Raw genomic sequence first — 12,053 nt, 5'->3', positions numbered from 1 at the left:
TTTCCCTCAAAAATCAGGAAGGCAAAATAAGATTGATTTGCTTTCGCAGAATCTTCACATTGTCAGGTGCTTCTGAAAGTAAAGCCTAGATACTGTACTTACTTCATCCAGATCCTCTACAACTTTTGGCGGGCAAGCTTTGTTTATAACCGCTTTGCAAGCTTTACGAGTTTTTGTTTATAACTGCTGTCTCTGCCTTTATTCAAAAACCGTTGCTGAGGTTAAAAAAAAACGTAGAAGCTATAAATCGTCTTTGTGATAAAAACATGTTTGGACTGAATTTACAAATATAAAGTTAACTATAATAAATTTATGTCTTCATATACAAAAATAAAGTATTTTTTATTTGTATCAATTAACTTTCAGATAGCTATTTTCTGAAAAAAAAATCTGGAAAGGTATTTTCTGCAAAAAAATTTTCACTTTGAAAAAATATGGGGTCAAACACCAGTAAGTCAGTTTGAAGGGTGACTTCCCTTATTATCTTTTCCTAATTCTGAGTCCACACTTAAACTTTAGACTCAGACATTCGATTTAGGATTCTTAATGGCAGATAGCATGCCTTCTTTGCTTGTTCCCAATGTTCTACTCTTGATATCCACAGTGCGAAATAACGAGACAATCTCATCATAAAGGATTTTCAAACAAATAACCCCAGTACATAATCAGTGGACACGGAGGATAGTGACATCTGACCAATTTGTTTTGGTGTTGTTTACTGATCGAATTCCCGGAGTCATATTCCATTTTAATCATGACTAACGCTTAAGAACTTAATACGACGGAATAACATAAGCTAAAGGTGTGATGAAGGGATTTATGACATCTATGATCCATGGTATCCCTTTGTCATGAAAAAAATCCTCTTGTATAAAAACTGCATCGTCTCGAAAAATTGAGTTTTGGAGAACTTTTTACCAGACGTGTAATTTGACTATCAACAATCTGCTATATTCAGGACATATGGTGACCTGAAGTTATGAACTGAAATTAAGTATTCAATGGGAGGATTTTTTTTTTGGCTTTTCTACCGAATCCCAATCAACTCTAAGGCTCATTCAAGGAGAAGTATAAAATTCATTTCGATATTAAAGGAAGTTTAAAACTTTTATAATCTATTATTTCGCAATGTTTTCTTACCCTTTTTGCATACAACTTCAAAACGATAATTTTTTTTTATTAACCATAGCCCAATGCCTTTTAAAGCTTACAACTAATATGAATCCAATATTTATCAGTCTTTCTCAACTAAATCTTAGATTTATTTTGAGAGCTATGTAGCATTTCATGTCACAGTTGGTAATGATTTATTTTCATTTCTAAGAACTAAAAAAACAGCAAAAATTATTTTGGCGCGAAAATTGGCCTTGCAATTTATTTTAATACTTCTTCCCCCCCCCCTTCTGTGGTTACATGATTTGAAGTAATCTTTCAAAGTCTAAAATGTACAAATTTTCCCTTTATACACTCGACACAGACTCAGAAAAAAACAGGAACTTTATTAAAAAAAAGAGGGACTAAATGCTAAAACGTTTTCTTGATGTTAGAAAACGTTTATGCTGGAAAAGTATATGCTGGAAGAAAGACCAGTATGGTTACGTATATTGTATATTCTACGAATGACTCGTAGCCAGAAAATGGGGTTTTTCATTAATCCAGATGGAGCCAAGTGAGAATTAGGACGCCCAAGAATGGGCTTGGAAGAGTATCTATAAGCACATATTAAAGGGAACTGTAATGTCAAGCGGTAGCGGAGAAAACGGAACGCTGTAAATAGGGTGGTGTAGCGCAGGAGTGGGCGCACCTATGATTACCTCTCGATATTTGTGTTGTGGTGACCTGTTACCTGTACCAGAATTTTTTTTCTCCCCTTTTCCAACTTATGCTTAAATACTCTAAGTTACAATACAAGATTTTTAAGATACAAATTACATTTTACACACATGAAGAGTCTGCAAAAGAAGGGTCTTCTGTGAGCTATAATCAAGTTTTCACGGTTACTGACTTCTTCCACCTAATCATCCTCTCTAGCTCAGAAAAAGTCCGATATTTGGTCTTCATTGATTCCATTGTTGGAGTTCTTTGTTGTTTCGTCTTGAGAGACATGAATGGGTCCAGGCGTTTTGTTGCACGATAAAAATGTCATTAATCACAACGGGGCTTTCTTATGAAATGTCAATAGGACCTTTTTGGTCTCGTGCAGAAATGTTATTTTTATTATTAATTCCTCATAAATCATAGTTATAGCCTGAAAAATTTATTCTCCAGAAATCCAGGGACTTGCTTGATTGCAATAATACACGATTTTTAATAGATAACTTTTCTAAGCAAAGATATTTAGGAGGGGTTTTATGGGCAAGCCTACAAAATAGTTTTCCTTTAAATGGTTTTCCTACCTAAATGTGCCATGTTTTATTTGGTATTGTTTTTTGTCTTTTAGGAAGGAGAGGGAAGAGTGAAAGCCACCTCTTCTCACCTTCAGATGCAAGTGTTTGGATTTATAGTCGGTGTTACTGTCTTTGAGATGCTACTATTCTAAAATTTTTATTTATTTTTGTATAATTTGTATAATTTGAATTATTTTTTTGGTGTTTCTTCTAATGACATCATTCAAATGAAAAGAGATTACAAGTTGAATTGCCCCATTCTCTAAATTAGTCTGAAGACCTTACAAGAGCTGAAAAATCTGGGTATAGACTTTAGGTATCTCTCCCACAGAAAGAAGGTTTGCTGCCCCTCCCCTGGCAGTTGTTATGTGACTATAAAAGGAAAATTGCCAAATGAACAAATTCCAAAATGAGGTGGCGAGATTTATATGAAGATATTTTCTACTCATCATTAATTTCTGCTTTTTTTCCTATGTCTATTTTGGAATTTTAAATAGCTATATAGGACAGATGTGGAAATCGGCTATAAGTCTGAATGTCCCTCCCATTCAACCACAAAAGAACTGACAATTTATCTTCAGCAAAAAACGCTGGTAGAGGGTGCAAGGGCTTAAGTGATAAATGGAATTAAGTCAAAAGCATAGAGATGGATCATTATTAGACTAGGCCGAGTCTGTTGAAATTTTACAATACTGATACTTAAACATAGCTAGAATTTTATATTTTCAAATTCATCAATCTTTTTATTCATGCGTTAACTGAAGTATTATTATATTTGTGAAATATTAAATATATCACATCGAGGTAGTAATATGCTCAGTCTTAGGCAGCCTAACCCCATGAGCTCAGGGAGCTGCATAGATTTATCTTCATTGTTTTTTTTAAGTGATCGCCTTTATCTAATTAGTTACGTTTCCTTTCGTTCCTTGAAAAAATAAACGAAAAGTTAAGTTTTTTAAGCCTAAATTATTCTTCAAACTCAGCAGTGGCATAAAAAATCGCCTTTTCGCCATTTGCATCATGCTTCTCATCAACGCGTCACTGAAAATCTCCACTCTATATAATATGTAAGTGTCCGTAACTATCAACCAATTACTAAGCCTCAAGCATCATATCAATCACTTAAAATTACCACTATAGGTACCCAAAGCCTGAAGCTGAATGAGTATTCTTCATTATGCATACTGTCAGTAAGTGTGATTAAAATGGTGACAAAAAAACGAATTTCGTAGGTAATCTTGATAAGTCCACCTTAATCTGTCTCATGACTAGAAGATGGAGTAGAGAATTTTGGAAGGGTAGGGGAAAAGGAGACTTTGAGTCGTGTTGTTGGGGGAATAGGGTGAAAACATTTTTGTCCTTAGGGAGGAATAAACCCCCCTTTTTATGCCTCTCGTCCGACAAGCTGCTTGGCTATTACTGTGTATTTTATTCCACTAAGTAAAACATATAATGCATCTACATATCCATTTGATTAAATAGTACAACTATATAGTTTTCTTCAGCTTTAGTTTTGGAGTCATATGGTCTAAATAAAAAGATTTTAGGGTTCGGTTTCTGTTTATTTCTGAGATATCTTCCATACACTTAGAAAGACAGAAATATATTCATAATTTTCGCCCCTTTCTTAGCACTATGGTCGTTTTTATATCATTTATTCTAGACACTCAATCAAATAGTTCAATTCCTCAAATTTTCTAATCCATGTTTTATAGTCATTTGTTCTAAATAAATTCAATTTCCTTGGAGCTTTTTATTTCCGGGACGAGACCTTTCTTGCACTTACAAAGACATGAATATATTCAAGATTTACATCCCTTTCTTAGCACTATGGTCATTTTTATCTAATTTATTCTAGACAAGCCACGTGCTATTCGTCTCAATGATCTGCCTATACAATCTAATAGAGGGAACAAGCGTTCCAGGGACAAAGATATTTCGCAATTGAAAGGGGTCCTTAGATGTTCCATTAGATTAAAAAGCCTTTGTTTGAAGAATTATCTTTTGTATTAATCTGTTTTTTTCCTTAGGTTTGTGTGATACTGAGCTAAAAAAAGAAAAGGAAAATCCTTGGAAAGTAAAGAACAAATTTTAAGCTTAAAAGGTCAAAAATTAGTTTATACTTGATGACACAGTTCGTAGTAAAGAACTATAAGTAAAGAGTGACGCGGCTCAATAGTAACCGAAACTCTAAAAAGGGAATTTCTTTAATCAAACGATGTAGCAAAAAAAATTGGCTTGTTATGCTGATTGTAAATATATAAGATTTTTTAAGTTTAATTTCATCCATCAAAAGCTGCAAGCCTAAGAGAATCGGCATGATTTTTGAAAAATGCAGAAATATCCCCTAAAATTCATGGAATTTCAGTTAAAATTACGGCATAAGATTCAGAATATCCGAGACCTCTACTGCAGAAGTTCAGAAGTTTGAAGCTCCTATCTGGAAAAATCTAGATTTTTTGTCAGAAGAAAGATCACGGATGCGTGATCATTTGTTTTTGTTGTTTTTCCCCAGGGGCAATCGCATCAAACTAACAGTCCTGCAATATTGGAAAAGGGGTCATTCCAACGGTAATTAAGAGTTCTAGTCTCCTTTGGGAGTGACCAAAAAATGGGAGGGCAGGTGGCCCTTTTCCCACCCCACCCCCTTTTCTTCAAAGTCGTTCGAGGAAAATGTTAAGATAACTATTTTGTTCAGCATAGTTGAAAAGTCCAGTAACTATGCCTTAAAGAACCCCCCCCCCCCACACAAAGCCTTTGGGGAAAGGTATACGAGTCATGAAATTTTCCCATTGTCTACGTATAATATTTGTTATTAGGAAGTATACAGATATTTTTCGAGAGGGAGGTGAATTTCCTGCTGGGAGGATTTTCCGCGGGGAGAATTTTTCGTGGGAGGGAAGCTTCCGAGGGGTGAACTTTCAGTAGAAATTGTACACTGGGGGACTTCACCAGAATTCTTCTACGGAGTTCTTTTCATTGTTCTCCTACTTTCTCTTTGTCGATTCAATTTTACATGTGGAGATGATTTGGGAATTGTCTGGGGGGATGTTTTTATCAAGTTGGAATTGTCTAGAGTATCTTTCCATAGGGGAGGGGGATTTCCATGGGTGATTTTTTCCATGGGGGAGTTTTCCACGGGAAAATTCTCCAAAGGGAATTTTTCTGCAAGAGCCACTTTCTACTGGGTACGAGGTGTTCGTGGGAAAGCTCTTCCACAGAGGAAGGGATTTCCGGCAGGATATTAAATTAAATTTGAAATTAAAGTCTTTTTCAAATGAAAGTGGGCTAAGAAAAACTTTTCAGCCAGAATCGTCGGCAAGAAATTTTCCAGGGGAATTTTCAACTTGAATGGAATTGTCTGGGGGAAATTTCCTGGTGGGGCGGGGGGTATTTTACGTGTGAAGAAATCTCTATGGAGGAATTTGTGGATGGAAATCAATTTTCTTTGGAGGGGGAGCTGGATTCCCTGGCTTTATTTAAAAATATTCTAAAATTAAATTCAAAAACCAAGTATTTTCGACTGAAAGTAAGGAGTAACATCAATGCTTAAAAAGACCAGAAATTATTACATATTTGAGTGGTCAATACCTCTCTCTTTACACTAAGGTTTGATTTTTTGTCTCCATTAAACAGTTCTATATAAAGAACTATAAGTAAGGAGTGACTCGGCTCGATAGTAACCGAAATTCTAAAAACAATACCAATAGATATATCAATATAATTGCCTCATTATGCAGATTTCAAATAAATGAGTTTCATTAAGTTTAGTCTTACTAAACTGTAGAGTCGTATATAAATTATAGTTGTTTAATCTGGGCTAGTAAGTTTCAGTGTAATTATAGGAGAATTCAAGTGCAACAGAATAAGGCAATTAGAATTCTAGGAAATTATGATCGTGGAAGCGCTAGCACTGTATCTATAAAAAGTTTGATATTTTGAAAGTTGGAAAAATCCGAGACATGCAGATTGGTATTTTAGTAAATGAGTGTCTACGTGATTTAGGGCCTGATATTTTTTTAAATGATTTTTTTTTAGCTTAGGTTCTTTCTATAATGATTGTGACACGCGAAACTTTAACAATCTTGTTCATGAGTTTCGGAATACTTCCCGGTCGGCTCATGTCACCAGATACATGTGACTGACGGTCTGGAATCCATTCCCACAGCAATTTAAGGAATCAGAGAGTCTGCCTCAGCTGAAACGTCGCCTCAAGGCCCATCTTCTGAACAATTAGTAATCTTGAGTATTTTAGACTGAGAGAAGAGTACCCCCTCCCAATTTGTTAAAATGATTATCCGTTTTCTGTTTTGTTTTCTTTTTTGTAGTTTATTTATCTTGTTTATTTATCTTTTGATGGTAAGTGAAATATTTTAAAGAAATGAATCGTATTTGATGTCAGCTATGCTTACAGCCATTGTGGCCTTTTTTTTTTTTTTAGCTGATGAACGAGAGTCTATAGTATTGTTTTTGAATAAAGTTACCAACCTACCTTGCTCATTAATGGCTACGAGCCTAGGAAAAATTTGCCTAATTTTCGAAGAAAAGGGGTAATGACCCCCTAAAAAGTCATAGAATCTTAATCAAAATCACACCATCAGATTCAGAGTATCAGAAAACACCAGAGTAGAGGTTTCAAGCTCCTATCTGCAAAAATGTGGAATTTTGTATTTTTTTTTTTTTGCCAGAAGACAGATCAACGGATGCGTGCTTATTTGTTTTTTGTTTGGTTTTTTTCTCAGGAGTGATCTTATCGACACGGTGGTCCTAGAATATTGCGGAGGGCTTATTCGCGTGGAAATTAAAACTTCTAGTGCCCTTTTTGATTGTAGGGAAACTATACCCCCTCCCTGCCCCCTTCCCCCCAAAAAATCTTCTGACAAAAATTTTGAGGTAGCCACTTTGTTCATCATAGTTGAAAGGCCCAATAGCTATACATTTGGATATAACATGATCCCCCCAACAGCCCCAGGGGATAGGTCTTTAAGTTATAGAACTTACCCATTGTTTACGCATAGTAAGCTTTTTGTTATTGGGAAGCATGCATACATTTTAGGCTGAGGGACGAATTTTCTTGTGAAGGTTCCTTCACGGGAGAATTTTTCATGGGGAAGGAAGTCTCCAGAGGATGAACTCGTCAGGTGGAATTATACACTGGGGGATATTTGCAAGAATTCCTATACAAAATTATTTTTTATATCTTGCTTTCTATTTTCTGTCTCAATTTTACGCGTGAAGCTGTTAAGGGTAATTAACAAATGAACTAACATCATTTTTATACAATCCTAATAAGTGGTAGGGGCTGAAGGGGATTAATGCCAGAATTGCCTTTCACTCAATTGGACTATCTGTCTTGGCTTTTTCTACAATTAGCAATGACCTGATGCCCACAAAAACTCCTTTTTAATTAAAAACTCAACGTTTTTTCAACTGAAAGTAAAGAACAACATAAAAGCTTAAAACGAACAGAAATTATTACGCATATAAGGGGGTTGTCTACTCCTCGACACCTCAATCTTTACGCTAAATTTTGGAATTTTGTCCCAATTCTTTAAGAACAACTCCTGAAACATAAAGGCCGTTTAATAATTCAAATCTTTTTTAAAAGTACTGAAAAGCTTTAGCGTAAACAGTGAGGTATTTAGGAGGAAGCAAACCCCTTGATATACGTAATAATTTTTGTTTGATTTTAAGTTTTAATTTTGCTTCTTACTTTCATTGGAAAAACTCATTTTTTATTTTTTTTTCTCTAAGAACGAATCCTGAATCCCCAGGGTGTTTAGCTAGAACAATAAGCTTTTTTAAAAATTCTAAAAAACTTTGCGTAAAGAGCGGGGTATTGAGGAGTCACCAACCCCCTCATATACGTAATAATTTCTGTTCGTTCGATGTTGCTCCTAATCTTGAGTTGAGACAAACTATTTTTTTTTCTTATAAACCTAAAAACGAGCAAAAATCATTAAGGATGACGAAAGGCAAAACGAATGAAATTATAATGACAACAAAAACACTTATAAGGAACATACACTATAAAAATAAGTGGATTGTCATCCCTTAATCCCCCCTTAAGACTAGAGTTTTGTTTGGGCTTTTCTGGAAGATAAAAAATTGCTTAAAAGGAAAATTTTGTTCACTCAATGGATTATCTGACTTTTGAAGGATTTTAAAGGGAGAAACCACTGACGAACATAAGGCCTTTTTGAAAAAATAAAAATAAATATCACGAATTTATTATGTGAGAATGCTATTCTACATTAGATCAGGACGTAGAACAAATTATTAATAAATTTCAGTTAGACTGATAAAAACAATTTAGACCAATACAGTAAAATCGGACGTGCAGTATTAGCCTCAGATTTATAATAAACATTGTCACACTAATTATAAATTAGAAATGGTTACAGCCTACGTAAATGAGCAAATTTTACTGCAAGAGAAGTGAAAGAGGCAAATTTTTAGGGCCTCCGAACATACAAAATTAAAATCCTTAATTGACTCTGGATTCAAGAAGTTATAATATGTCCACCACTTACGAAATTCTTATCAAAGTTCTTATATTATTTTTAACCAGTCTTGGTGGCAAGCATGATAATAAAAAATATATTTAAGATTTTGATTTGTGATTGTTACACTTTAATCTAAGTAATTTCTAGTGATAAGATTTAATCGTTTAGCACTATTCCATCAGGTGGAGACAGCATGTTAAAAGAAAGTACTTTCTTGTACTGTTTTGTGGGATACCTCCCCCTCCCAAGGAGTTGTCCCTAGTTTCTCCTATACAAATATTTTGCAAATGGTTCTCTAGCATTTCACCATAGCAATAAATGGGACAGAATAAAAAACAACGAAAAAGTAAGGAAAGGACGTTGAGTAACGTTTGGAAAAGCGGTTAAGCCTTTCATCTGACTTTGATGACCCGCTGAATTCCTTCCCAAAATCAATTTTCTAAAGTAATAGAGACTGAAAATGGAGGCTAGAAAGCAATTTGAAAGGCATAAACTTTTCTCAGTAAAATAGAGATGACCTCAGGCAAATCATTTGGGCTTTGAGCACTGGGATATAGAATGGAAAATTTGATCTTAATGGTAGGGAAAGCGGGATACATTGAAAGGAATTCTATACTCTCTTCTTAAATTTTAACCGCTATTTCTACTTTTCATATTAAAACGTTTTACGGCCTGAAAGGAATGTGACAAAAAAAGAAATGAGACAATAATAAATGGATTTGTGGAATTTTGTTGATAGTAGAAAATTTTGCCTATAGACTTTGCCTTTGTCTATAAATTTATGTTACCTTATATTTCACTATATAATACTGCTGCTACTGCTAACAAATCATTGCAGCATTAAGCTCCCTGATTCCAAAATTCCAAAAAAATTTCCAAAATTCCAAAAAAATTTCCAAAATTCCAAAATTCCAAAAATTTTCAAATGCCTCTCTTTATCTCCACCAACTATTTCACAATTTACTTCCTATGAAGTTCTAATTTTTTTTTTAACCCTTGACATCTTTCCTTCCTATGTGTGGACCTCCTTTTTTTAGTTTGGCTCCAGATCGATTGGCAAAAAAAAGTTTTTGCCAACCAATAAAGAACAACTATTTTCAAATTGCTTGCGAATGCTTGCTGTAGTCAATTCTTCGACATTTTATGAACTGTTTCTTGTGTAAGCGTCCCGAAAACGTCTTACATAAACGTCTTGACTTGAAAAACGTCCCGAATTGTGTGAGAGGATGTCGGAAAGATTTAAGAAAAAAGTGAACTTCTTGGGAGGGTTTAAAGAGGAAGGCTTTGAATAGATCGGGATGAAGGGAGAGTGAGTGTAGCAATGTTGGGCACAAGTGGCCTGGGGCTGCAGTGAGTTGTTAGGAGTTGTAGTTTCTTATTAAAACGGAGATATCATATGTTGTCTAATTACAAAAATAATTAACCAATTACACAAATCTAATGATGCGACCCAAATCATATTTTGAGGATTTCGAGCATTATCGGTTCTTTTTTGTGTTAGAGAATCCTTAACGATTCTCTTTTCTTAGAGGGTCAGAATTTATAATTTTCTGTAGTTCCAGAGGGATTCAGGTTCTTCAGTCACAAGTCTGCTTGAAAATGTGTTCTGCAACCGAAACCTTCCTCTCTGGGAAAAGCAAAATAGTTGTCTTCCTCCATGACGAGTGCTTTCAGGTCTTAAAATAACCGTTTTTGGGGAGTTCAACATACAAAATCAACCACCCCAAGAATACCTTGCCCAAAAATACCTTGACCACATAGCTAGATCAAATTCTAATGGCCGTTGTTTGAATTATTTTTGGCTAGAACAATCACAAACCTGTCCAATTTGGTTTGCAGAAGTCACCAGTCTTCACTATTGAGCATTGCTATATTCAAAGTTTTGTTCGGGGGGGGGGAGGGGTGACAAAATACCTAAAAAACACTATAAATTTTTTTAGCTGTATTTTTTTTACTTGTCTACCAGCTAGAAATTTTTTTCTTTTTTTTGGGGGGGGGGTCAAATAAACCCCATGTTTTTATTTCAATACTTCAATTTCATTGTAAGAAAAACAATATAATTTCATAAATATAATTGACACATACTCATTCTTTGCCAAAAACAAATACAAAAACATATACCCTTGGTATATGAAGGCTTGAATGCGCTTCTCAAGCAATTTTCAAACTAAGTATTAACTTCAAATTAGAGGTTGTGGTCATGGAAGCGTACCCTTGCCATAAGAGGAAGGTAATTTATTCAAAACGAATAACTCCCTCCCCCCCCCCAAAAAAATGAGTTAATCTCAAAATTTCTTCAATATTTTTCAACCTTTATTTATTTCCTTACAATGACTCTAATGAAAATGAATGTAGTATAACCGTTTATTGAATTTTGCGGTTTTCCTTATGCACTTTACGGGCTATTAAAAAAAAAAAAATTAATTTCAGTGCTTTTGATTTGGATCCTTATTGCTTTTCTCTTTTTAGGATACGATAAATCAACCTGAATCCCAGTATCGATTGGAAGTAGCTGAAATTTCTGAGGGGATCAGTTCAGTTCAAATAACGGTGTCTGGAACGGATCAGAAAGCCAAGGATGATTTACTACGTTTGAAAGACCTTATCTTGAGTGACTGCTCTGTGGAGGCGTCGTAAGTGATCCACAATTACTTGCAACATGCTATAATTAAAAGTAAAATAATACTTTTATAGTTTAAATATTTTAAAGATCATCACGAACTAAATTCATTAGTTCTTAAAATGTTAAAGTAATATTGAATATCAAGTTTTTAAAATTAATTTGAATTAATTAATTGTTGTTTTAGATAAATTCTATCAACAGTTGTAGGTTCTTCCCACTTAAATGTATGTTTATATTTTATTTATTCATTTATGGCCCGAAAAAATACAAAACAAAGAACAATATAAATTTAATACTGTTAAATTGGCGTGGTAAATGATGATGATATTAACAGAATTTTCGACATGCATGATTTTGAATATAAGAATATGTATCTATTGTTTGGTTACTCTCAAATAAACTGTATTGGTTACTCTCAAACTGTTTGGTTATTGTATGGTTACTCTCAAATAAACACGCATCCATGACCAATTTTCTTGCAAAATAATCCATAATTTTGTGCTTTTTGGCATATATCTTGAAACTTTCCATCGAGGG

At 34.3% G+C, this 12,053-nt stretch overlaps 1 protein-coding gene across 2 annotated transcripts in view; it reads left to right on the top strand.

The window, feature by feature from the left end:
• The window catches only part of LOC136033969 (pleckstrin homology domain-containing family G member 5-like), a 405,461-nt gene that overhangs the window by 381,723 nt on the left and 11,685 nt on the right, over positions 1-12,053 (top strand). For both annotated transcript variants that reach the window (XM_065714997.1, XM_065714998.1), the window contains one exon: positions 11,363-11,526. In XM_065714997.1, the coding sequence (XP_065571069.1) occupies positions 11,363-11,526 (164 nt within the window). The remainder of the gene's footprint in view (positions 1-11,362; positions 11,527-12,053) is intronic.

This window comes from Artemia franciscana, chromosome 12, assembly GCF_032884065.1.
Source record: "Artemia franciscana chromosome 12, ASM3288406v1, whole genome shotgun sequence".
In the NCBI taxonomy this organism is placed as follows: domain Eukaryota; kingdom Metazoa; phylum Arthropoda; class Branchiopoda; order Anostraca; family Artemiidae; genus Artemia; species Artemia franciscana.
Note: the sequence above shows the minus strand (reverse complement) of the source record. Positions and strands in the feature narration are given on the sequence as shown.